Source organism: Eucalyptus grandis, chromosome 8 (assembly GCF_016545825.1).
Source record: "Eucalyptus grandis isolate ANBG69807.140 chromosome 8, ASM1654582v1, whole genome shotgun sequence".
In the NCBI taxonomy this organism is placed as follows: domain Eukaryota; kingdom Viridiplantae; phylum Streptophyta; class Magnoliopsida; order Myrtales; family Myrtaceae; genus Eucalyptus; species Eucalyptus grandis.
In genome coordinates, this window is record NC_052619.1 from 27,282,240 (window position 1) to 27,310,078 (window position 27,839).

At 36.6% G+C, this 27,839-nt stretch overlaps 1 protein-coding gene across 1 annotated transcript; it reads left to right on the forward strand.

Annotated features, from left to right (window-relative positions):
- Positions 1-7: 7 nt before the first annotated feature.
- LOC104429147 (disease resistance protein RUN1) lies at positions 8-27,603 on the forward strand. The gene is made up of 6 exons (XM_039299793.1): positions 8-98; positions 21,782-21,857; positions 22,079-23,174; positions 23,258-23,533; positions 25,773-26,579; positions 26,984-27,603. Exons 1-6 carry the CDS (start codon positions 8-10, stop codon positions 27,512-27,514), a joined length of 2,877 nt encoding a protein of 958 aa, XP_039155727.1. The 3' UTR covers positions 27,515-27,603.
- Positions 27,604-27,839: the final 236 nt, after the last annotated feature.

Below are 27,839 nucleotides of genomic sequence, written 5' to 3' on the forward strand. Positions count from 1 at the left end.
GGATGGTATGTCGGGGCAGAGGGAACAGGACGGAGGGCAGACCGTCAACCGGGAGTTGGTCGGGGCCAGGCCGGCGGCGGCAGCTGGCACGGCAGGAGGCATGCGCACCGAAGCTTAAAAGCGAGAGAGGAGCGGTGTTGTTGTGAGGGGTGATTATTAGGGGGCTTGGCTGAAATGAGAAAAATGGTCGACCGCCGACCATCGCCTCTGTCCACGGTTGAGCGGTGGTCTTCCTTCTCGTCTTGTCATCCGTCGAAGCTTTGCCGGCAACCATACGACACCTTGAAAACTCTACCCTGAATCTGGTGGGAGTTCGCTCATATTTTCGAACACCTCATTTTCGGCCCCGTTTGGGTTGAGCACAAGATCTGAATTTATTCCTTTTTGGAGATCATAGGACTTTGATATAGTAATAGGACTGAGTTATAATCTATGATGTGGGTTCATGTTTTTGTGTGTCGAGATTTCAGACTCAGTTATAATCCATGAATGTCAATATGGAGCTTGTTTTCTAAAATGCGCACCATGCGTTTGTTAAAATGCTAGAAAGAAGACCGGAAAAATTCTCATGTTTAAACTCGAAACCGATCTCATTTGTTTCTGTGTTCGTCGAGCCCTACTTGATTTCTTCGTATTTTTCTGTGTTGGCCTTGCGTGCGCCCCTTCACTAGAGCCCCTTGCCGGCAATCCCCCCCGTCCATGGTTCAAGGCTAATTGAGTCAGCGTTTCTCTCTATTTTAACATGCTTGTACTTGTTTATTTGCTGAGTGTGCTGATATTAAAAATTTGAGTTCCGGGTGATGTTCATTTTGGTGTTCGGTGGTCGCCGAAATAGCGAGCCGAAGTTGGTGGTCGTCGGTCAGAATGGATGATCAGCGGGAGGAGATGGCTTGGCGGCGGTATGTATGTCGGCAGCAAAACATGTGAAAGTTGATATTATCTTGAAGTTGGTGATTTGGGAAGGAGACGATCGAATGAAGATAGGTTGCAGGAGAAAGCTTCGGCGAGGAAGTGCAGGAGGTTGAAGATGATGAAGAAAAAGACCAAAAAAAAAAAAAAAACAGAAAGGACAAAAGAGAGAAAAGAAATAAAAGAAACAAAGAAAAGAGATAAAAAAAAAAAAAAAATAAAAAAGCCAACAATAGGGGAAATAGAAAGTAAAATGGGCTTCGAGCTTTTTAGTTGTGGGCCGGTCGTCCATACGAAGAGAAGGGTTTTGGGCTGGTTTGTTGTGGGCTAGGTTCTTTTTAGAGCTCGGGCCAAAAAATTAAGAACAAGAGAAGTGCTCCTGGGATGATTTATTAAATTGCGAGTGGGCTTTTAGGGTTAACATTTTTAGTCCAACCCGATCCGATAAGGTTCGGGTCGGTTTAGTTGGGTCAGGTCTCTTGACCCGGTCCGAATTTCTTTTAAATTTTTAAAAATATTAATAAAAAATAAAAAGTTATATTGATTAATAAAAAATTCAGAAAAATCATAAAAAAATACGTAAAATTCTAGAAAATCATAAAAATTCAGAAAATTGGAAAATCCTTAAGATTAAAGATCTAAAATTGCATAATCCTCTAGGGCTTTACAATAGGGTTTTTTGTTTTGAATTGTATTTTTTTCTTTTTAGAGACAATATTAGGATGCTTACGTGTTTTCTTTATGATTATATTTGGTTACATTTTCAATATGTTAGATGTTATTTCCCTGCTCTAGAATGGTTAGGACGAACTTTAGATTTCTTTTGGATAAATTGCTATAACATTAGTTAGCATGATCAAGCTAGGTATCGAAAGTGTGTTAGTTTTAAGGTTAGCGTAATCAAATCCTCGAGTCTAAAATCTCCGATTGCGTAAATAGTAAGATATCATCCCGTATCTTACTTGGTTTCTACCTGATTGAAAATACTAGTGGCGACTCCTTAGTTAAAATTTACATTGGCTTAATTAATTAAAAACTTGAATGCCCAATGTCATGTGAGAGATGGGCTTGGAAGAACCTGAATTAATTGAAGGCCGTCAGTTCAAAGTTGACAATATCTCCAAACCTAATAGTCTCTCCCACAAGAAGTTAGGTCGCGACATCTTCATGTACCACTAGCGCTCATGCAACGTGTCTCCTTGTAGGATTTTATGGTGTGTTCTTTTGATTTTGTTCCTTATTATTATATTATACTTGGGTGGATTGTTTGTGAGCATTTTTTTTTCCTAGAATGGACATGCGAATTTCCTAGCACATGATGGATACGGGTACACTTATTCTTTCTAAGTAAAAAAGTTGAAATACAATGATGATCTTTTCTCAAGATTCTAAACACAAAGAGATTAAGGATCCTCATAAATATAAAAAAATCGTACTTTTTCTTCTCTCTTTTTCTTTCCTCTCTATTTTCTTTTTCAGCGTCTTGACAAATAGCGTCTAAGTATCGTTGATATAAATGTGTAGCTTTTAATCTCAAAGCAAAATTAATAGAAAAGACAAAAAAAAGCCCCTAAAAATATTTGGCTTCAACCACCAATATCATGAATAGTTTCGACAATGATATTGCCATAATTGTCTAAGTAACATATGAAATACATCCATTAAAATTGCATCATACCACACTTTGTCACGATCTTTATTTGTAATAATTGTTGAATTAAACAAGGTTGAAGACGTTTACTTCATTTCTCTCCCTCGACTATTGTGACCTGCCATGGTAGGGATGATCTTTCATTGGTAACTTCAGATTCCTGACCACAACTGCTACAACATTCCTAACAGCCTCTTTTGTCAATAATAGCGTCGCAAACCATGTCATGTGATGTGCACTTGTTTGGAAAACATTGTGGTGCCCTTTATTCGTCACTCTCTCTCTGCCTTGTCTTTCTCTTTCATGATAGATTGCTTCCTTCACCGGTATACAGTCATACATCTCTCTCTCTCTCTCTCTCTCTCTCTCTCTCTCTCTCTCTCTGATACACACAAATCTCAAATCGTATTAAAATTTCACAAACACATCAATAGAAAAACAATCCGTGATTTGCAGAAAAAAAGTCAATAAGTTTAATTTTGGATTTCACATGGAAATAGATGGAAGAGAGGGTGATGATCAACCGTGATTTTGGGCAACGTTGATGGGTGCCTCACATGGTCAACAAAGAATGGTATGATCAATTGTAGACAGTAGACTCAACACATTGAACATTAGCCCTTTAGAATGTTTATTGAAGTTGGTTTTGTTGTCTTTCTGCACAACTTATTGTTTGTTGGAGGGAATGCAAGAACTTCAATTCGAAGGGACTACATTTATAGAAAACCTCGTCTCTTTAAATAAGTGCAAGAAGCTGGTAACCCTTTCGTCTAGCATTTCTAGGTTGGAGAAGCTGAGTAGGCTGAGACTTGAAGGTTGCTAAAATTTATTCCAAAGTATGGGGAGGACTCAACTGATTTGTATGTGAATATGGGACTTCCAAATTTTTCCTTGCTAGATTCAAGGGATGCAATTTAGCCGAAGTTGAGTTCCTTGAAAATCTTTCCCTTTATCCATTTCAAATTGGCTTACGAACATTTTAGAGGTCCTAAAATCACTTGGACTTATTTCAGAAACGTGATTGAGATGATGTCCAACTTTAGTTTTAAGGTATCTTCATGTAAGTCGTTTTGCTTTTCATTTAGCTTTCTGGCCCACTTAAATCTCTCTGAAAAATGTACGATGTTGCTTTTTGACAAGAGTCTCCTTTTGTTTTGTCCCTGCAGCCCACAATTCTGTTTACACAATACTGGATACAAGAACAAAAGGCCATGGCTTTCATGCTCGATTTACCTTTACTTTTTTGGGTATCAATTGAGGACGAACCCTTTTAGTACATGATAATCTAACTCGGTGCACAAACACCATACAATAAATGAATTAGATCTCATGGAGGCTCGTAGCCAAGACAAAAGATTAGCATATGAGCATTTGCAGTCTAATTAAATTCGTAAGGAAAAGTATTCTATGTATTGATTCTGTGAATTTATATATGGTGTCATTTGATTTTTAGATAAGCCTTGAATGTAAATGATTGATAGCGTATATTAATGTTGTTTGGTTCGCCGAAAAAGCAAGAGAGTATATGGGGATGGAAAGGGAAAGGACCTCCAGGCAACAGTTTTTCTACCAAAAGCTAATCCGTGGAATCGGGTAAAGTAAGATGCAAAGCAGAGTAAAAGTCAAAAAAGAAAACCTTAAAAGTCGCAAAGAAGTGGACAGGTCATGATGAGGAAAGATCAAAGTGAACGTCACACTAGAAAGTCCGCGTTTCACGGATTATAAAAGGGGATGCGATAATGCTCTCTCTCTCTCTCTCTCTCTCTCTCTCGAATCTTTCTTTTTCATTCAAATTAAAAAGCAGCCGTCCTCAGCAAAGGCACGATGACCATCACTTATCATCCATGTGCTTTCAATGCAATTTGCTCCAACTTTTTTTTATGGTAGCCTACCGTAAAAGATCGTGATGAAAAAATATATATGCTTGTGATATAGATAAATTTTACATAAAAAACTTACGAAGCATTTTTCTCTGCTCCTTTCTTCATGACTTTGTAGAGATATGTACTAAACCCGAGTTGGCTATAATCTTCCCCAATGACTACAGCCGGTTTAGTTGCACTTTCCCAAGAGGCTTTGGGGGGGAATTTTTTTGTGTTTGACAAATATTTTTGAAAGCTCATTTGCCAAATATGGACATTCGGAATGCTAAAAGCTAAATGCTGAGGAGGAGGTGCTTTGGGCATTGGGCATTTTGGAGATGCAACCGCGTCACTATTCATCTTATCTTCCCCTTCATCTTCTTCTTCCCCCACCTATCGGGCTTCTCCGGCAGCCACCACCGCCGCCTGAGAGTCGCGCGTCCCCGGTGACCACCGCCTGGGGGTGGCGCGACTCGCAACCTAGGCGGTGTTGCTTGGGTCTCGCGGAACTCAGGCGATGTTGCCTGAGGTCTTGCGGACCTCAGGCGGCGTCGCCTAGGGTCCGCGTGCGCCGGGCGACATCGCTTGGTTCCGTGCCGCCCGGGTCCGCATTACCTCAAGCCACTAGATTTGACGGTCGCAGAGGCCGGATCCGGCGCTAGACGGCCAAATTTGGCCTCTGTGACCTCGGGCGGCCAGATTTAGCCACCGTTGCGTTGTGACCTCGGGCGGCTAGATCCCGAGTTGATTTCAAATTTAAAAAATAATAATAATAAAAGCAAAAGCCCATTACAAATGTTAGTTTTGTCAAACGGTGTTTATGCTTACATTTCAATGCTATATTTCCCAAACGGTGTAACATTTCGGAAAACCCCTTTACCTCAAAAGTATTTGCATTCTCCCAATGACATTTTTCCAAAACCGAACCAAACAGGCTTTGCATAAGATTGACATTCCAATTTTTGCTTGGGATATCTTGATCATAGAAGGCTTCTTTTGCAATAAGTTATGTTCGTATAGTCCTCATTCGGATAATGCATAGCACATTTTGCTTTTCATTTTTTTCCTTAATTGAAAGACAATCTCATTGACTAATGCCATCCTCGATGGTATCACTTGGATTAATTAGACATTGTAGCTAATAAAGGCAATTGATTGGGCAAAGAAAATAGAGTCAGTGTTATGAGATGAACATTTGTTATTGACTTGACATTAAAACTTCGGGATAAGAACGCTTCAAGTGCCAAAAGTTGGCACAAAGGGACACTTAAGTGCCAAAAGTTACGAAAGGTACACTTAAGTGCCACATTTGAAAAAAAACGGATCACTTAAGTGCCACTCCGGCCAAAATCCGGCCAAAAGGCTGACATGGCATTTTTCCGACGAATTTCCGGCGAAATGAACCCAAAACGACGCCGTTTTGCACGCTCACATGGCAAATAATGCAAAAACGGCGTCGTTTTGGGCGACGTGGTAAAAAAATAATAATAAATTAAATAAATTAAATTTAAAATTAGATTTAGTTAAAATATTAAAAAATAAAAATTTTAAAATTAGATTTAGTTAAAATATTTAAAAAATAATAAATTTAAAATTAAATTTAGTTAAAATATTAAAAAATAATACATTTAAAATTTAAAAAATATAAAAATAATTCAAATAATAATTAATTTAAAATTAGATTTAGTTAAAAATTTTAAAAAATAATAATTTTAAAATTAAATTTAGTTAAATATTAAAAAATAATAATTTTAAAATTAAAAAATTTAAATAATTAAAAAAATAATTTTCGAATGAGATTTAGTTAAAAATTAAAAAAAATTAAAATCAAATTTAGATAAAATTTTTAAAAAATAAAATTTTTAAAAAATAAAATTTTTAAAAATAAAAAAATAATTTTAAAATTATTTTTAGTTAAAATATTTTTAAAAAATAATTTTAAAATTAAATTTAGCTAAAATATTAAAAAATAATAATTTTAAAATTAAAAAAATTAAAAAAGGGGGCGATGGCTAAGGCTCCCTCAACCACCGGCCCCCCTTTTTTATTAATTTTATTAATTTTATTAATTTTTTTAAATTTTTTAATTTTAAAATTATAATTTTTGAATATTTTGCTAAATTTAATTTAAAATTATTATTTTTTAATATTTTAACTAAATCTAATTTAAAATTATTATTTTTTATTTTTAAAAAATTTTATTTTAAAATTTTTAATTTTTAATATTTTAACTAAATTAAATTTTAAATTATTTTTTAAAATTTTTAACTAAATCTAATTTTAATTTTTTTAAATTTTTAAAATTTTTCATTTTAAAATTATTATTTTTTAATATTTTAACTAAATTTAATTTTAAAATTATTATTTTTTCAATATTTTAACTAAATATAATTTTAAATTAATTATTTTTGAATTATTTTTAAAATTTTTAATTTTAAAATTTTTAATTTTTAAGTATTTTAACTAAATTTAATTTTAAAATTATTATTTTATAAATATTTTGATTAAATCTAATTTTAAAATTATCATTTTTTAATATTTTAACTAAATCTAATTTTAAATTTAATTTATTTAATTAATTTATTATTTTTTATCTCATGAGTCAAAACGACGCCGTTTTGCATTATTTGGCCATATCGGCATGCAAACGGCGTCGTTTTTGGCTTGGTTCGCGGAAAAATGCCACGTCGGCATTTTGGCCGGATTTTGGCGGATTGGCACTGCCGATCCATTTGTTCCGATTTTGGCACTTAAGTGTACCTTTCGTAACTTTAAGACTTAAGTGTCCCTTTGTGCCAACTTTTGGCACTCCAGGGGTCCTTGTCCCTTAAAACTTCAAAATGTAATGAAGCACTTGAACTTTTGGTCGATGTGGCCCTCTTACTTTTTATACCTATCTATCAGTTGCAATATAGATATAGTTGTTGTGAAAGATAGTTAAGATAGACTTGTAATAACACATTCATAACCTTATAAGTTTGTTATAGTTACATAATTAGCCCCTCTAAATATTTCATTTTCTCAAAAAATAGTAATAAAATAAAAGAGAAGAAAATTTTCATATCTGGCGTGCAAATTCATTAAGACAAATGTAGCCAAAGTTAGATCACATGTGAAATAAAAGAGAGAATAAAATTTTCAAATCTCGCATGTGAATGCACTTGGATCAATGCAATCAAAGCTAGAGCACACATGAAAACATAAATATTCACATCACTATATAGGATCATCGTGACGATCCACCAAATATTGTGACTCAACAGGTAATAATTGTTGAAGTAATCATAAGAACCACATCACATGAGGCATGAGAAAAATATGATACGAACCACATGCTATGTTGTATTTTATCGAATAAGTTATGTTCCAGAAAAAAAAAATGTTGCGACTAAGGACAAATAGCAATTCAAACTTTCCAACGTACCACCACCGACAAACTGAGTTTCTCGAATAAAACCCTGCGCTATGAAAAAGCCTTAAAAATAGAATTGAGAGCCAAGTCACAATACTAGAAATATGTTACTCAGGTGAAGGTCTACACTCATGAGCTGACAATAAGAGCAAAGAACTACGTCTCCAAGCACATTGAAAAAGAAAGAGCTATAAACAACTATCATTAACTCAGGGTGTAGTAAACACGAACTTGTTTTTACGTTTGAGCTCTTCAGTGAATTGCCTTCCTGTGTTTTTCACTTGTTCCTTCTTCTTCTTTTTTTCCTTGAAAATGATGAAATATTCACTTTGGATTTTGACTAAGCATAAAATATTATATGATATGAACATAGTTAATGCAAGTGAAGTATAATGTCATAAAGTCTAAGCACGTATTACTTTAATGACTTAGTTTGACGAGGGCAGGGTGTGATTATTGAAGCCAGAGGGTCTAGATAAAATGGAATTAAATTGGACTGTGCATCGAATAGGGGGAAATGATTTTAAAATATATATACGAAAACTGGAATTAACTCACGGAGCCTCCTTTTGACGTAACATTAAGTTTTGCTTTGAAACTTCAAAATTAAGCAAGCCCAAGCTAGGGCACTACTAGGATGGGTGACATCTTGGGAATAAACTTGCATGTTCGCTAAAGGACAAAAACATGAGGCTCGGCATGAGGCAGGTCAAAGTGGACAATACCTCCAATGAGTTAATCAAGTGACGTCATAATATAGTATTAGAGCAAGACCACTTTAGGTGTGTGGTTGGGAGTCAAACCAGGTGGAAGCTAGTGGCTTTTGGAATGCCTTGATCTGATGAGAGAAAGGAATGGTCGCATATGTCAAGGGACTTGGACAAGAAGCGGCTCTTAACGGGCTTCCAGGATAGCGAAGGGAGTAGGCATGAGCAGAATTGTGTATCGAATAGAGAGAGAGTGATTCTAATATATATGAAAACTATAATTAACTCACGAAGGCACATTAAAAGTTTCGTTTTGGAACTCTAAAGTTAAGCGAGCCCATACTAGAGCATTACTAGTATGGACAACCTCTCTCCTGGAGGCTTAGTATGGGATAGGTCAAAGCGAAAAATATCTTGAGTAAGTTAACCTAGGGATGTCACAATTATAATGTTCAATTTCATCCTGTATGAATTGAGATCATCATGTGTGACCGATTCAAGTAAAAATAGGTTAATACATAATCATTACTTTAAGGTAGATCTTCAAAGCAACTTGAGAGGTTTTTAATGTCAATGTGAGTAACATATGATGGATTTATCTCGTAAGCACATGATTTTACATTAAAGAAAATAAATCAATGATTGAAGAAAAGCAATTTTGCACTTCGGAGATGTCAAGACCAAATTAAACAAAAGTGTGCAGAAAGGTAATCAAGAATCATGTGAAGCCAATGAGGTGCAAGTAGGTGTTGGATTCTTGATCAGTTTCCTTCACGCCCTGATTAAGATTGACCTCGTCATGATGCTCGCCAACGACATCTGGTTGTTTTTCTGGAACACTTTTTTGTTTTTTTGTTCTTTTGTCCCGGAACACAAAAAAGAACAAAAAAACTTACTTCTTGTTCCAAAACAATTTTGAAGAAACGTTTCTTCTTCTCTCTCTTCTTCTTTTCTTCTTCTTTTTTTCTTCTTTTTCTTCTTTTTTTCTTTCGCCGGTCGCCGGCCTCGGCCATGGCCAGCGATTGGCCGTCGAGGGCCGGTGACGCCGTCGAGGGCCGGGACCTCACGGGAGCGTTGCCGGCCCCGGCGACACCTCGCCCGCCTCGCCTCGCCGGGGCCGGCGACGCTCGGCCTCGCCGGATGCGGGCGAGCCCGAGCTCGCCCAGCCAAGGTGAGGCCAAGCTCGCCCAACCACGGCGAGGCTCGGCTCGCTGGGGGCCGGCGAGCCTCGCCGTGGCTGGGTGAGGCTACCGGCCCCGTCGGCCCGTCGCCGGAGGCCGCGACCAGCCAAAAGAAGAAAAATAAAAAGAAAGGAAAAAAAAGAAAAATATTAAAAAATATTAAAAAATTAAAAGAAACAAAAAAAGAATAAAATTTACCAAACGTGTTTCTGTTCATTTTTTATTTCCGGAACAAGTTTACCAAACGCGTTTTTTTTATTAAAAAATTGTTAGAAAAAGAACAGAAGTAAAAACATGTAGGCCCATATAGATTTGAGTGATCAACTTCTTGAACGCGTTTGACCAAAAAAAAAAAACTTCTTGAACGCGAGTCAGGATTTCATTTTTTGGTTAATATGACAAAAACAAAATGATTTGACGGACGTCTGAAACAAAAGCACGCGCGCGCAAGGAAAAAGACAAAAACAAACTTAAAATAATAGTGATGAAAAATACAATTGAAATGACCCACTGGACTCAAGTCTGGGATTCGCTCTAGATATGAGCAAGCGAAAGGAATAAGGTGGTGGGGCCACCTGCCCATCACAATCCGCTTGATCATTGTTCTTTCCTGATCTAAATAGCGTAAAGTGAAGCTAGCACGACAGTCGAAAGTGATGAGTTAATATTCCTTGGGCTTTTCACTATGCAAAAAGACAGGAAAAAAGAAGAAGAAGAGGAGATATCATCAAATCACATGAAATTCATGATAATTAATGTAATTAGGACGCTCAATTAACATTGGTGATGTTCATATGTCGATTTATAAAGTAACAAAGTAAGATAAACTCTAGATGTAATGGCTACCACATCTAATGTTAGTAGATGCTTTACACTTTTGAAATGCCATTCTTCATTATAATTCAAATGTGGGAAACCTCTTTTAGACTAAATGATATGAATGTAACGTATTCTTTCACACCTAGATGGATTCTTTCTTATGAAATCCTGTCTGGAGTTTCCAATTCTTTGAAAATGACTTGCACCTTGATATGATAGGAATGGCATCACCAAGCAAATGAATTTGAAAAAAGCATCCAATGAAGAGAGTCCTACTTTGAGGGGGAGATCATTCGCTCAAAGAAATAGAAAATAAGCTGTTGGCATAATAATTAATCATTTAAAGGTGTCCCTCTAGAAAATGTCTCATTTCTTTGATTTTACATATTAGAGTTAACTGCATTACTTTCAACCGAGCAAAAAGCTTGATCTATTTTTACAACCAAGCTATGAAAGGAAAAGGTAATCCTTATTCAATTTGTACGTAGAATATTTAATGTATAGAAAATGGGATGCACTAATTATTGCTGAAGAAATACTCAGATTGAAACCTTTTCCTCAAATCAGCACAAGTATCTACATACTTGCTTATACATCTTGTGTGGAATAATTACAATTGATTTACATGTCAAAGCTATGCTCTCGAGTTACCCAATAGGCTGACAGTCTAAATTTGGATTTCTTCATTCCCATTGCACACTGATTTATCTCAAGTAAGCGAATCATGGAAGGCATGGCAAAAAATCATGCGAATTTTTGCTACCAAAATAGTAGTATGCAACAAAATCACGCTATTTGTTCCCGATGCCGATGTACCTCGGCTCCCCTGCATAGAATCCCGAGCTGAGCTTGTTGACCCCACCAGGCACCGCCTCCTTCTCTCCAATTTTCTCCCACATCCCTCTCATCTGCTTTACCCACAAAGCTGTTTAATACTCTCCAGAAAAGAAAGTCATGCCTATGGGTATAAAAAAATATATTGAGCAGATTCCATGGAGAACAAAATCTCATTGGCTGCAAATGCGATTTCCTGGGAGCCACAACCAAATATATTGTTGGAGAGCCAATGAAGTAGCTTACCTTCGAAGATCTCAGTTCATCCTTCAGCAACTTTCATTTTCCAACATTCCAAGCAAACCCACCAGCACCTGCCTCGTTTAACCAAATTCTAATGGCTAGTGCTTCTTCTTCTTCTTCGAAACCTAAGAGGAATTACGATGTTTTCTTGAGTTTCAGAGGCACCGATGTTCGTAATAACTTCCTCAGTCATCTCTACATGGCTTTAGATCAAAATGGTTTATTCACTTAACTTGACAGTGAGGAACTAAGGAAAGGAGAGGAAATATCGCCAGCGCTTATGAAGGCAATTGAGGAATCGCAAGTCGCAATCATTATTTTCTCTGAGGACTACGCTTCCTCGCCATGGTGTTTGGAAGAGGTGGCAAAAATCATAGAGTGCAAGATACAAAAAGACCTGATTGTGTTGCCGGTGTTTTACAAAGTGGAACCTAGAGAAGTGAGAGGGGGGAGAGAGAGTTATGGGAGAGTTATGGTTAAGCATGAGTCTAAGTTTAGGAAGGAATCAGAGAAAGTGAGAATATGGAAATGTTGGAGAAATCTTCTTGAAGTGTTTTGAAGCTGACAAAACGTTTCCATCAGTCTAGTCTGAAGATTTGCAAACTCTGCTATTTAAAGTCTGAAGACCTCCGAACAGCCAGACCCAAGACTCAAAGTCTATTCTCATTGACGGTTTCTAATCCGTTGAAGAAAGGCTATCCAGAACTGGATGTTTCATTAAGGATGTGACTTTATCAACTGGAGAAGATCTCTTGGCTGGATATGACATAACATAATCCTTTATTTGATCATGATTGATTCGAAGATTAAGGATCCGGTGATTGGCAAAGTATAATTGGAAGGTTCTACTTATGGAAACCGAGATCTTGATTGTATGGACGAACAGGATTGATGGGCTATCGACATGTTCTTTTAATAGCTCGAATGATCTTCCTAATTGATTCCGTCCAACGGGTAGATTGGAGGAATTCCTTTGGTAAGTGCCAATGGGTATGATGGCATAAAGGAGTATATAAGGAAGACGTTCTAGTTGTTCGAGGGTGTGCATGATAGAAGAATTCCAAAGTCTGAAGCTCTTTGTTTTTAGTCAATTCATTTGAGTGAAATCTTGTACGCAAAAGAGAGTCCATATTCGTGAGAAACCTTGAGGAAGTGTGGTAGAATATCTACACTATGGAATCAAGGGAAAGCTATGCTATAACATCTCTTTTGTTCATAGTGAAATCCAGCTGGTGGGCTGTCAGTGCGGAAGAGTGGATGTAGGTTTGGAATAAGCCGAACCACTATAAACCTTGTGTTCAATTTTCTCTTCCCTACTCTTTGCTTTACTTTGATCGTAATTCATTTTGTTAATCAAAAGAGAACTTCCTTTCTATCGTCTGCCTAGTATCGCTTTCGTATCCCGAGAAATTATTTAAACACTTATTCACCCCCCTCTAGGTGCTTATACTAGCTATCTCAATTGGTATCAGAGCTTGTGTACTCACTTTGTTTGAAGTGTTTTACTTCAGAGTTAAAGATCCATGGCTAGTATGTTGGCTCCAGGGCTAGTAGAAGGGCAAAGTAATACCAGACCGCCTTACTTTGATAGAAAAGATTACAACATATGGAAAAACAAGATGAAGGCGTTCCTAAGATCAAAGGATCCTCTGGAATGGGACGTTGTAGAAAAAGGAATCATTCCTAAAGCTGCACTTGTCTCAGAGAGAGGAAAAGATACTGTTGAGTCTCGTGAGATGACTTAGGAAGAGATAATCAAGAGACAAGCTCTTGATGCAAAATCAATTTATTCTTTATATTATGCTTTATCTCCTACTGAATATAACAGAATATCTTCTTCTGTTATAGCTAAAGAAGTCTGGAATAGATTACATATTACCTATGAAGGAATCGATCGAGTGAAAGAGACTAGAATCAACATTCTCCTCGGTCAATACGAAACCTTCAAAATGAAATCGAGAGAATCTATAACTGACATGTTTAGTCATTTTACAGAAATCGTTAATGGTCTTGAAAATGAAGGTCAACCAATTTCGATCCCATGAAGGTAAACAAGCTCTGTGTGGACTCTCCAAGGATTGGAATCACATAAAGACCCCAATCGGAGAGACCCAAAGGATCATGCCACTATCTGTTGATGAGTTGGTTGGGACTCTTCGAGTCTTATGAAGTGGAACGAATCAATGAAGACGAAGACCCTAAAGGTAAGAAATCCATTGCATTAAAATCCAATGATAATTTGATGTTACGATTCTCGAAGACGATATGGATGATGAGGAGCTTGCTCTCATGATAAGAAAATTCAGAAAGCTGACAGAAAAGGAAGAAGATTCAATCCAAAGAAACAAAGTTTTCAAAAGCAAATGACTAAGTCTGTTGAGGATGATGAATCAAACAAAGATGTAGTCTGCTTTGAATGTAAGAAAAAAAGGGATACATCAGACCCAACTGTCCTATTCTGAGGAAGAAAGGAAAAGCTGAAAAGTATTAAAAGGCTCTTAAAGTAGAAACCTAGAGTGATACAGAGTGTGAAGAAAGTGATGATGATTATGCCAATATATGTCTAATGGCACAATCGGATTCATATTCAAACTCCGAGACAGAATCAGATTCAGACAGTGAATTTGAGGTGAGTAACTTCAAAATCCTTATTAAAGTTTCTAAATACATTGATAAGTTGTGTTTTAGTCTTAAGACTTCTCTTAAAAAGATTTCCGAACTCAAAAGAGAAAATTCTGCTCTAAAACAACAGGAAAATCTTTTAAAAGAAAATGTGAAATGTTTAGACATGAATGTTTCTTCTCTTAGAGAAAGTGAAGATAATCTTTCAAAAGAAAATGCATTCTTGAAAAATGATATCTCAAACATTTCTAAAAGATTTTCTATAGGATATGAGAAACTGGAAAAAATTCTTTTTGTTCAAAGACCTTATTTCAACAAATCTGGTTTGGGAATGACTGCTGAAACCATTCATTTAATTGATTTTCCAAAAGTGAAAGAAAGAATTAAGCAAAGACCCACAAGAGATGCTTACAAAAATCATTTTAAAAGGATCTTTGTAAAACCAGTAGGTCGCAATGCTCTTAGATGTTCAAAGTGCAATAGTGCATATCATTTTGAAAAAGAATGTCCTATGGTTTGGAAACTTGTTAAGAAAGTATGGGCAAAAACTGCATATCATACTAACACCAATGGACCCAAGAAAATATGGGTACCAAAGAAAGTTTGAGTTTCTTTTTTAAATACAGGTCACTATCAAGAAAAATGTAAAATGGTATCTGGATAGTGGATGCTCAAGACATATGACATGAGATTCAAATTGCTTCATAAAACTTGTTCAAGTGAATGGTGGAAAAGTCTCATTTGGAGGAAATAGCAAAGGAAGAATAGTGGGATTTGAAACTGTAAATATTGGAAACCTCACAATAAGCAATGTTTCTTTAGTTGAAGGACTCAACTACAATCTGTTCAGTGTTAGTCAACTGTGTGATACCGGTTTCAAAATCTACTTTCAAGAGGGAATATGTTCAGGAACTAGTAAAGACTCTACTCAGTCATTCATAGGTCGAAGACATGGAAATATCTACCTCTTGGATGTGAAACCAGATGAATCGCAATGTTTAATCTCAATCCAAGACGAAGCAAGCTTATGGCACAGAAAGCTTGGGTACATTAATATGAAGCAGATAGCCAAAATCTCAGTAAAGAAGCTTGTTTGTGGTCTACCCAATTTATCATAATAAAAGTCTGATCTATGTACACCATGCATATTGGGAAAACAAGTAAGAAATTCCTTTAAACCAATAAATCAAGTTTCCACTAACCATGTACTGCAGCTTCTGCATATGGATCTTTTTGGACCAACCAGAACACAGAGCATTGGAGGTAAGAAATATTGCCTAGTAATTGTGAATGACTACTCACGATTTACTTGGGTGTATTTCTTGGCAAGTAAGTCTAAAACTTTCTCTTACTTTGAAAAATTTGCTAAAAAGGTTCAAAATGAAAAAAATGGTATGTTATTTCAAGTATAAGAACAGACCATGGAGGTGAATTTGAAAATCAAGATTTTACAAAATTTTGTGATGAATCTGGTTTTCAGCATTTGTTCTCCTCTCCATATACTCTGGAGCAAAATGGAGTTGTGGAAAGAAAGAATAGATCGCTTCAAGAAATGGCTAGAACTCTTTTAATTGAAAGCAACATCTCTTCACGATTTTGGGCTGAAGCAGTTTCAATGGCATGTTATATTATTAGTAGAGTTTTTCTAAGGCCTACTCTAGAAAAAACCCCCTATGAATTATTCAAAGAAAAGAAGCCTATTGTTTCATATTTTCATGTGTTCGGATGCAAATGTTTTATATTGAAAAATGCAAATGATCGAGTTGGCAAGTTTGAAGAAAAGTCAGATGAAGGCATATTCCTTGGATATTCTACCTCAAGCAAAGCCTACAGAGTTTTTAACAAGAAGAGTCAATCTGTGGAGGAATCAATGAATGTCAAATTCCAGGATTCTATGCAAAATGAATCTATTCAGACTCATCTTGAAGTATCTGAACCTACTCCAGACTCTACAAAGTCTAAATCTCAGGAAGCAGCTTAGACTTTGAAGGACCAGCAACAAATGACTGTTGAAGATTCAAGTGAAGGAAGTGATAATCAACCTGACAAATTAACTAGCAACTGGAAGCATAAGTCCAATCATCCCAAAGATCTCATTATTGGCGACATTAATGATGGAATTCGCACAAGATCCAAAAGGCGCGAAGAGTCTAGTGTAGTGGCTCTTATTTCTGAAATAGAACCTAAAAACATAGAAGAAGCTTTATCTGATGAAAGCTGGATCGAAGCTATGCAAGAAGAACTCAGACAATTCAGTATAAATGATGTCTGGGAGTTGACTCCTAAACCAAAAGGTAAATCTATTATTGGAGCTAAATGGGTTTTCAGGAACAAGATGAACGAGAAAGGAAAAGTAGTAAGAAACAAAGCAAGACTCGTGGCCAAGGGATATACACAAGAAGAATGGATAGACTATGACGAGACTTATGCACCAAAGAGCAAGGTTAGAAGCAATTCGTTTATTACTTGCTTTTGCTTGTTATAAGAATTTCAGGTTATTCCAAATGGACATCAAAAGTGCTTTCTGAATGGATTTATCCATGAGGAAGTCTATGTGGAACAACCACCTGGGTTTGAAGACCCAAGGAAGCCGACTTAGTATTCGACCGAAAAAGGCATTGTATGGTTTAAAGCAAGCACCTCGAGCTTGGTACGACAGGCTGAGTAAGTTTTTAATTCAAAATGGCTTTATCAAAGGTAAAGTAGACACTACTCTGTTTATTAAAAGAGAAAGAAAAAGTTTTCTGCTTGTTCAAATATATGTTGATGATATTATTTTTGGATCCTCTAATGAAAGTTTGTGCAAGAAATTCTCTAAGACTATGCAAGATGAATTTGAAATGAGCATGATGGGTGAGTTAACCTTCTTTCTTGGGCTTCAAGTAAAACAACTGAAGGAAGGAACTTTTATTCATCAAGAAAAGTATGCAAAGGATCTTGTCAAAAAGTTTTATTCATCAAGAAAAAATATGCTAATGGACAATTGCAAAAAGACTGATATACCAATGTCAAGTTCCTTGAAGATAAACAAAGATAAAGGAGGAAAGAAAGTCGATCAGAAGTTATACAAGAGCATCATTAGCTCACTTCTTTATCTTACTGCTTCTAGACCTAACATTTTGTTTAGTATTTGCATTTGTGCCAAATTTCAAGCAGACCCTAAAGAATCTCATTTAAGTGTTGCAAAGCGTATTATCAAATACATTGCTTCAACTTCAAGCATCGGCTTTGGTATTCTAAAAGGGAGACTTTACTCTTCTTGGATACTCAGACGCAGACCTAGCCCGATGCAGAGTTGATAGAAAGAGCACTGGCATTTTGTCAACTACTTGGAGGTAGGACAGTGTCTTGGTTTTCAAGGAAGCAAAGTACAATAGCTCTCTCTACAAAAGAAGCAGAGTATGTAGCTCTCGGAAGTTGTTGTTCACAAATTCTGTGGATAAAACAACAGCTAAGAGACTTTGGAATTGAAGATTCATGCACGGAGATTAACTGTGACAACACCAGTGCAATCAATCTTACCAAAAATCCAATTCTTCACTCAAGAGCAAAGCATATAGAGATTTGACATCACTTCATTAGAGATCATGTTCAAAATGGAGAAATTTCGATTCAGTTTGTTGACTCAAAGAACCAACTAGCGGATATATTTACAAAGCCTTTGGAGAAAAATCAATTTGAAATCATCCGTTCCAGACTCAATATTTTGAGGTTTGAAGAAGTTAAAGTCTAGAGATTCTCAGACTCAGACAAACAAGACTTTGACTGTAAGTATACAAGACTTTGGCTGTAAGTTATTCTCTCTCTCGAATCTCATCTTGAAAAGGTACGATCATCAACCGTGTTTGATTATTGTTATCTCAATTGCTATCTTTAATTGATGTGATTATTGCAACGTTTCCTTTTCGAAAAAGGAGTTATTTTGAAATGACTATTTTTGAAAAGGCAGTTATTTTTTGAAAAGGCATCTTTTTACTTTCTTTTATGACGTTCCGTATGCCTCTTTTTAACTGTTTATACACTGTTGTTTCTTCTTCGCTTTACTCTCCAAAAACCCTAAGAAAGCACCTATCTTCCATTCATGTTTTCTTCTCTTGTTTAATCTTTGAAAAAGTTGTCATCTTTCTTGGGAAAGTCAAGCAAGGAATCTTTCAAAGACTGAGGAAGATGTCATCTTCAAGAAAGTCTTCGAGGATCGCAAGCAGGGGACCACGTCGAATGAGTGAGGGGCCTACTCACTTCGATCTCACCGAGGAAGAAGAGTCTCCAAATCAGCAGCAGAGCCCACAACATTCTCAGCAGCGTCATTCTCCACCAACTAGTTCACAGGGTGTTGGTCATCAACAAGAGGAAGAAATTGTTGAAGACGCAGATCCTGTAAGAATTCAAAGGCCCTCTTTTATTTATAAGCTTTACTGTGCTTTAAAGAGGACTGGTACTCCATTGAACTACATCGATGAGTTTCTTAAGGACAAAGGATATGGGAATGAGTACATCTTTTTGCGAAAAATGGAGTGTTTGGGAATTGCTCCTAAAGGGTTGGCAGAAGAAACCCTTGCAAATATCCCAAGTGATCCGCATGTTGGGGGATTTAATCCGATAGATGGGAATGATGATGACAAATTGTACAGCCAATTTCAACCAAGAATGGGTGTTGCGGCGAAAATTCGAGGAAAAAGGACAGAGTTGTTTAGATCAAAGGAACAAAAGGCTCTATACTCAAAATTGTTGAAACGTGGGGTGATAAATCCTAGGAGTGTGGATTTTGATTTCCTTGATGCTGTAAATGTCAATTTGAGAGAAAAGTTCAGTTTTCTTCAACTTAAGTAGTTCTGTTCTGACACCACAGAAGCCCATGCTAAATTAACTGCTTATTTCTATTCGAATCTTAGTTTCCTGAATGCGAATAGATTCTCTTTCAGTGTCCGAGATCAGGACTTTGTAGTGGATATGGATATGCTGGCGGATGTGATTGGGGTTGAGAGAGGGAGATATCAACCGATCAATGTTTCTATTGCTCGTGCCATATTGGAACTTGTTAAGGATAGAAGAACAGAGGAAAAGATTTCCTACTTGAAAATGAGTGCGTTTAACATTCTGCTTCACAAGATTGTGATCAATTGCCTCGGACCGAAATCAACTTCCAAGACTGATGTTTCAAGTTCAGAGGCAAAGCTGATGTATGCCATCATCACTAGGAAAAAGTTTTCTCTTCCTCACACTGTTATGTTCCACATGTATAGAGCAGTGGTGAAGGACAGAGGTCAATTTCCTTATCCAGGTCTTGTGACGAAGTTATTCAAACATTTGAATATTCAGCCTCCACAAATTCTTTGTGCTCGATCGTGTGATCATATGGTGGTAGGACTAAAAATGGTGACTAAAATGCGTCTGAAGGAACTAAGCAAGGTGTTGGAGAAATTCAAGGAGAAGACTCCAGTCAAAACTCATCAAATCTCTTCTGCAGCAAAAAGAAAAGGGAAGGAGCCCATGGTTGCTCCATCCAAGAAAAGAAGAGCTCTCATCATTGAGGATGAAGATGATGAGGAAAACATCACCATTTCTGCAATGACATTGAAGAATCTAAGTCGTTCGTTCCGAGAAAGACTCAGAGTAGAGGACTAGAGAAAGAGAAGAGAAAGAAGCAGAGGAGAAAGAAACAAGGAGAGAGAAGAAGAAGAAAGAGATGCTGAGAAGGAAAGAGTTGAAAAAGAAGAAGAAGAGAAAAGAGATCAAGAGGAAGGAGAACATGAGGAACACTCTTCTCCACCTGAAGGCATGGAAACAGGGAGAGACCAAGAGAGAAGAGGAATGTCCTCATATCTTGCTACCAGTGAGGGAGTTAGTCGCTCTTCAGCAGATCCATAGGACATTTATGCCTCTCAATTTCCCGAGGAAGGACATGATGTTTCATCACCAAATCTGCGTGATTATGCTGACTTGCCATCGTCTGCCTTTACTCCATCAGATCGTGCCGAAGCTAGTACGCAGACCGATAATTCAGCAGATTTTCGCAGAATTCTGGATGTTCTCTTAGAAATGCGAGGTCAGATATATGCTTTGGGATGCGAAGTTCAGAATTTGCAGAATGCAGGTCAAGCTTCTTCAGATTCCTTGAATGATCAGATCCAAGCCCTTTCTCTTCAAATTCAGGCTAATGCTAAGGGTGAGGATGTTGCACAACTGAAGGAAGATTTGAAAAGGCTGGAAGGCATTGTTCAGTCAATGGGAGATTTCCAGCTTGTTCGTGTTCCCAAGCATTCTTGACTCTACTCCATTTTCATCTCAACCTTTTTTTTATGCTGACAAAAAGGGGGAGAGATGCGAGATTTGAAAACTTTGAACCTTTACAACTTTTGGATTGTTTTGATGTTTGACTTTACTTTTGTGTCTGGATAAGGACTGAATTTGGATTTGGACTTGACTGCTTATATTAACTACTATTAATATCTTATGGATGGCTTTATCACATGCTAGACTAACCTATTTTCTGTGGTTGCAGATTCTAGCGTTATCATTCATTAAGCCATTTATCTTTATAAGATATCCATATTTGTTTGAGTAATGTTTTGCAGGTCAAAGTTATCCAAATCTGGAAGAAAGTTTTGTCACCATCAAAAAGGGGGAGATTGTTGGAGAAATCTTCTTGAAGTGTTTTGAAGCTGACAAAACGTTTCCATCAGTCTAGTCTGAAGATTTGCAGACTCTGCTATTTAAAGTCTGAAGACCTCCGGACAGCCAGACTCAAGACTCAAAGTCTATTCTTATTGACAGTTTCTAATTCGTTGAAGAAAGGCTATCCAGAACTGGATGTTTCATTAAGGATGTGACTTTATCAACTGGAGAATATCTCTTGGCTGGACATGACATAACGGAATCCTTTATTTGATCATGATTGATTCGAAGATTAAGGATCCGATGATTGGCAAAGTATACTTGGAAGGTTCTACTTATGGAAACCGAGATCCTGATTGTATGGGCAAACATGATTGATGGGCTATCGGCATGTTCCTTTAATAGCTCGAATGATCTTCCTAATTGATTCCATCCAATGGGTAGATTGGAGGAATTCCTTTGGTAAGTGCTAACGGGTATGATGGCATAAAGGAGTATATAAGGAAGACATTCTAGTTGTTCGAGGGTGTGCACGATAGAAGAATTCCAAAGTCTGAAGCTCTTTGTTTTTAGTCAATTCATTTGAGCGAAATCTTGTACGCAAAAGAGAATCTATATTCGTGAGAAACCTTGAGGAAGTGTGGTAGAATATCTACACTGTGGAATCAAGGGAAAGCTGTGCTATAACATCTCTTTTGTTCATAGTGAAATCCAGCCGGTGGGCTGTCAGTGCAGAAGAGTGGACGTAGGTTTGGAATAAGCCGAACCACTATAAACCTTGTGTTCAATTTTCTCTTCCCTACTCTTTGCTTTACTTTGATCGTAATTCATTTTGTTAATCAAAAGAGAACTTCCTTTCTATCGTCTGCCTAGTATCGCTTTCGTATCCCGAGAAATTGTTTAAACACCTATTCACCCCCCTCTAGGTGCTTATACTAGCTATCTCAGGAAAGAGGCTCTCTTTGATGCCGGTAGCTTATCCGGGTGGCACTTGAATGATGGGTAAGTCATAATTGATTGATGCACTGGTTTGTCCCAAGTAACCCTGCATTTATATGCTGAATCACATGTTCGCTTTTTTTTTTTTTTTTTTTTTTTGCCCCTAAGAAACGTGATTATATCTTTGAACTACTGCATCGATGTGTTAAGTTCTTTTTCTGGTTTTTTGTCAGTCTTTGAACCGCTGAATCAATGTATTAAGTTATTTTCTGGTTTTTTGTCAGAGATGAAGCGAAGCTTATACAGAGTATTGTGAAGGAGATCTCTAGGCAGTTAGACCGCACACCCCTACATGTTGCTAAGTATCCAGTTGGGATAAATCCTCGAGTGGAAAAGATGGTATCAATGTTAAATCTTGAGTCTGATGATGTTCTCATGATAGGATTATGGGGGCCAGGGGGCATGGGAAAGACAACTTATGCGAAAGCCCTTTACAATGCTATTTTTAGAAAATTTGAGGGTTCTTGTTTTTTAGCAAATGTTCGAGAAGCTTCAAAAGATTCTAAGGATTTAGTTTCCTTGCAAGAAAAATTGTTGTCTAAGATATTATGGGGAAAAACATTCACAGTGTTTAATGTTGATGGAGGTATAAATTTAATACAATATAGACTTTGCCACAAAAAAGTTCTTCTTGTTCTCGACGATGTCAATGACATAAAACAATTAAATGCTTTAGCTGGAGATTGTGAGTGGTTTGGTAAAGGAAGTAGGATCATCATCACTACTAGAGATAACCTTTTGCTAACTTCACATGGGATAGATAAAGATCAAATCTATGAAGTTAAAAATCTAGAGCATTGTGAAGCTTTTGAACTTTTCAACAAGCATTCTTTTTTGAGAAGCAACAAAATAGCAATACGACGAGATCTAGTGGATAGTGCTTTGGAGTATGCTAATGGACTTCCATTAGCACTTGAGGTATTGGGCTCTTTCCTTTGTGGTAGAAGAGAACATGAGTGGAGAAGTGCATTAAATAAACTTGCCAAAAGTCCGGACAAAACAATCAATGATGTTCTCAAGTTAAGTTACGATGCACTAGAGGACTATCATAAGGAGATCTTTCTTGCCTGTTTCTTCAAGGGGCGATATACAGAGGATATTAGGAAAGTTCTTGACTCTTGCGACTTTGACACAACTATTGGAGTGCAAGTTCTTGTTGAGAAGTCCTTAATTACCGAAGAGTATGGGAAATTACAGATGCATGACTTGATTAAGTTGATGGGCATGAATATTGTTAAACAAGAATGCCGTGATGATCCTCGAAGACGTAGTAGGTTGTGGCTTTGTGACGATGTTCATGATGTTTTGTCGGGAGATATGGTAAGATTTCCTGATGTCACTGATTTTACTCTCTTATTCTCTTACTTTGTATATTAATTGATATACAAAATCTATAAATACAGGGAACAGATGCAGTTAAAGCCATTGTATTGGATTTACCTGAGCCAGAAGAGATAGACATAGATCCTGATGCTTTCACAAACATGAGAAGGTTGAGGGTGCTCATCATGATTAATGTGCATATCTCTCTCCAAGGTCCCATCTGTCTTCCTAATGAACTAAGATGGTTTGAATGGCCCGAATGTCCTTGGAGTCCACAATTTTCCTCTGGTCAAAAGAAGTTAGTTGGACTTGATTTGCCAAGAAGCAACATCCAAGTAGTGAGGGAACAATTTAAGGTGCGCATTTAAATGAATAGTATTTAGTTTCTTGTCTTTTATATATCCACTTTTATATGCATATGAATATGAATATATATTGATCGTTGAAAATTTCGAATGCAACAATTAGTAACCCTGATGATGCTCGTTAATGTGCTTAAGAAATATCTCCGTCTACCAAATTGTTTATAATAGATTAAAGCATTGAATACCGGATGTCGTTCAATTAATTGAACCGACACAAGTGGAACATTCCCGTTTAGGGGAGTATTAAACATTTTCCTAGGTGAATATTGATGTTCCTTCGAACAAAAATATACAAGAAAATAATTCCAACCTCATTTTCAAAATATTGCAAGTACTGGACATCATAAGAACGCTGAAGTTAAAGCATGGGTAACTATTGAGCACCGAAAATTGGACAAAAGCTTATTGGTGATATAATTTGGAGACTGAACAATGAGTCTGCTTGAATTTTTAAAATACGTGAAATGAGGATCTAATTTTTATGTTTTTGAAATGATAGATTCTTAAAGTGTTATTTAAGATTTTATTCTATACAGCAGAAACAATCTAACAAGACTCTTTTCAAAATTGCGCATAGAAATGAAAAGATTTTCTTACTTATTTGCTTGATCATTGAAGTGAGTATGCGCTAAATGCTTTCAATTGAACCTTGCAGTTTTTTCCCTTTTTTGTGGGTAATGGTGTAAGAGCCAAAGGACATAAAAAGATGCTTTCTGTTAACAACTTTGTGCATTTTTCAGTAGTGTCACTCACCGAATTATTATATGCTAACTTAGCTTAAACCAATAACAAATCGCATTGTTTAACATGTTTTCCTGGGAAACTCATTAATAAAATGCCTAAAATTCAGTTAAAAAGCCTCAGCTTGTCCATCAATTTGAGGATGGCTAGCAGAACTAAACTAAGGTTGAGTCCCCATTTTTCACCATAATGAATGCCAAAAGTAACTCATAAACTTGACAGGGGGATATTTTTGGAAAACCATCAAGGCGCCCAATTCACTAATATAAAACTAAGTAACATGTAAACCATCAAGGCTCCAAGGCAATCATTTTCAAATTTGTTACCACGTAACAACCTTTCCGTGATCCCCTTCCTATTAATAGTAACATTTCAATTCATAATGCACGTGCACAAGTGTTGATTAGGTTTGTCTCAATTTATAAAAAGTTTAATTGACATTCTTTACTTGTCCTAGGAAAACACTCACCACCTTTATCTTTTGAGAATTACACGTTCAAATACAATTTCAGATATAACTTTTCAAATCTTATTCCATTAATATTATTTTCGTCTTTAAAAGCGATAATTTTAGAGAGTTCCTTGAGATTATCCAAATCACTATGGAATGACAACCCATTTAAAAGGGCATCTTCAGAATAAAGTTGTTAAAACATTAATGAAATAGGCGCGAAAAAGACTCATCATATATTCAATAGATGTGCACCGCAGGGGTTTAATAAATCGCACATGAGATTCACTCCATTATAAGGGCATGCACACAAGGTCTAATTAATAATTATTGTTGTTGTATTGATGATGATATACTGAGATCTTACAATACACCAACGGATATGTAGCTAAAAAAATGAAGTAAGATGGCTTGGACTCTATTATTTTTCATTTTTTTTGTTATATTTATGATCATCTAGGCATACAAAATATGCCATTTTTTTTTCTAATAAAACGATCAATCAACCATCACTTCTTAATAATTTATGACTAGAAGAGATTCCCGATCTTCTGCTGCTTCTGCAGGATCTATAGGCAGGTGGTTGCGTATCTCTACATAAGATTCCAAATCAATCAAGTGCCACCTATCTGAGCTTAAATTGACGTGATAAATTAGTTGGCAAAGGATTGACCGTGGCTCACGTGCTGGTTGCTCTCTCTTCTCTCTCTCTGAATTACGAGAATTTTTTTTGCACGTATAGACAGTGGAAGTGGCCACACCACTCTACTATGTGGTGAAATAATGAGTATCATTTTTTATTATTATTTCTCTTTTGGAAAATTTACAAGGATTACTTACTAAAACTCATATTTAAAAAAGGGAGAGAGAGAGAGAGAGCTCTATATACACCATAAGACCAAGGAATTTTGATCACATGTGGCTTGAATTATGATCAAGTGATTTTTATGAAAACAGAGCCCGATTTTGAATTGAATCTTAATCTCACTGTTTTTTCCCCTGAAATGTCTATCTAAATTGGATCCATTGTTCTTGTAGGACTTCAAAAAATTGAAGTTTATTAACTTCAGTGAATGCCAATGGCTGGTTAATATACCAGATCTCAATTGTACTCCGAATCTCGAGGAATTGAATCTCTTCGGGTGCAAAAACTTAGAACGTGACCATGAATCAGTTGCATATCACGGCAAGTTATGGCGGTTAAATTTAATTGGGTGCTCTAATTTACAAAGGTTCCCTGATATTCCAAATAAAAACGAAAGCTTACAAGAGGTTTGGTTAGGAGAGACTTCAATTAAGGAACTTCCTACATCCATAGAAAATCTTGTCTCTTTGAAGTATTTGTCTTTATATGATTGCAAGAAACTAGTAATCCTTCCATCTAGCATTTATTGGTTGCAAAATCTTGAAAACTTGGCTCTTGATGGCTGCTCAAAACTAATCAAGTTTCCAAAGAAGGAGGAGGATTCGAGGGATCCCCATAAGATGGGGTTTCCTAGTTTACAGTCATTAAACCTTAATGGATGCAATCTATCAGGAGTGGAGTTCCTAGAGGATAATTCCTGTTTGCCCTTCCTACAAAATTTGAGTCTATCGGAAAATAATTTTACTAACCTTCCTACATTTGAACAACTATATAATTTGGAGAAATTGTGGGTTTTGAATTGCCAACAACTACAAGAGATCCCCAAAATTCTAGGGAGATTGAGAATTTTAAGGGCAACTGATTGTGAATCTCTAAGTAAACTTCCCTCCAACATGTATGACGTTGAGAATCTTGAGTTATATTCATGTCAACAACTGGCCCGCAATGGGTTCTTTGTGGATGATTGGTTCAACCTTGAGGTTAGACTCTCTCTCTCTCTCTCTCTCTCTCTCTCTCTCTCTCTCTCTCTCTCTCTCTCTCTCTCATACAGAGTCTTTTATGTGTTGGCTGCACCAAATGTTTGTATATCGCAAAAGGCGAGGTGACTATAAGGCAAGATAAAGGATATTCTCTCTACTTATAGAACTCTAGTTCACTGTAGAATTATGAGGATCACCCAATGAAAATTTTCAATAAAACTTGTTCATCCAATTACAAAATCTTGAAAAATACATGTCATGTCTCCACCAATTAAGTACAAAAGTCTTTGTAGTGCAATTGCTAATTATAGCTAAATTATAGGATTACCTACTTAACTCGTTGAAACTCCTCTTTTTGGGTGTCAATTTTGAAAAAACTATCTCACAGTCTACACCTATGACAGAAATTTCATCGCCAAACAAAATGCAAAGTTTTTGTACCTAGAGGAGAGATGCCAAAGTGGTTGCTCCCCAATAAAGAGGGTTATATATCTTTCATGGCTTCAAAGGACTTGTATAAGAAGATCTTAGGAGTAGTTTTTTGTGTTGTATTTCAAGGAGAAATGTCGTTTTTCCCATTTGAGCTTATAGCATCCATTAATTGCAAAGGCAGGGAAAGTATCAGGATTGTCAGGTTATTTGATTTGGATCATGTGTGGCTTGAGTATATGGAATCAAAAGAGGTGTGGGCAGTAGACAATTTTGGTCCAACTGACTTGAGCCATTTCCACCTTAGCATTAGTGTATCTAGAGATCGTGAACTTCAACATCGAAGAGTGATGGTGAAAAAGTGTGGATTCCGTCTAATATGCAAGCCACTAGATAACGATTTGGAGGTTTGGCTTCAAAATGATCAGCTATTGAATCCAGCTTTACTCTACGAGGTTTCGCATGAAGATAGTCTGACGAACACAAAGGAAAAAAGTTCAGGGTGAAATAGACGATTTACAAGATAATGATACATGGACAGAGATAGAATGATTGAACATGGCTGACTTCTCAATTGAGGTTTCTCTCTCTCTCTCTCTCTCTCTCTCTCTCTCTCTCTCTCTCTCTGTGCATATCTGTGTGTGCGTGTTGATATAGAATGCATGTTGGGCGCACTGTGTTTGCCTAATGCAAAAGATGAAAATTCTTGACAAACAAACAAACAAAGTTAATATAAAGTGAGTTTTTTTTTTGGGTCTAAAACAGCGATATTATAGATTAAGTGCCAGAATTACAACGGCTAGACAAAGCTTCGGAGTACAAAAGATCTAA

What these genes read in the sequence shown, in the direction of transcription:
- LOC104429147 (XM_039299793.1), top strand. Translation starts at nt 8, where the DNA reads ATGTCGGGGCAGAGGGAACAGGACGGAGGGCAGACCGTCAACCGGGAG. An exon ending in GGCAGCTGGCACGGCAGGAG is followed by an intron (nt 99 to 21,781) that starts GCATGCGCACCG and finishes ACCCCCCTCTAG; the next exon opens with GTGCTTATACTAGCTATCTC. An exon ending in ATGTTTTGTCGGGAGATATG is followed by an intron (nt 23,175 to 23,257) that starts GTAAGATTTCCT and finishes CTATAAATACAG; the next exon opens with GGAACAGATGCAGTTAAAGC.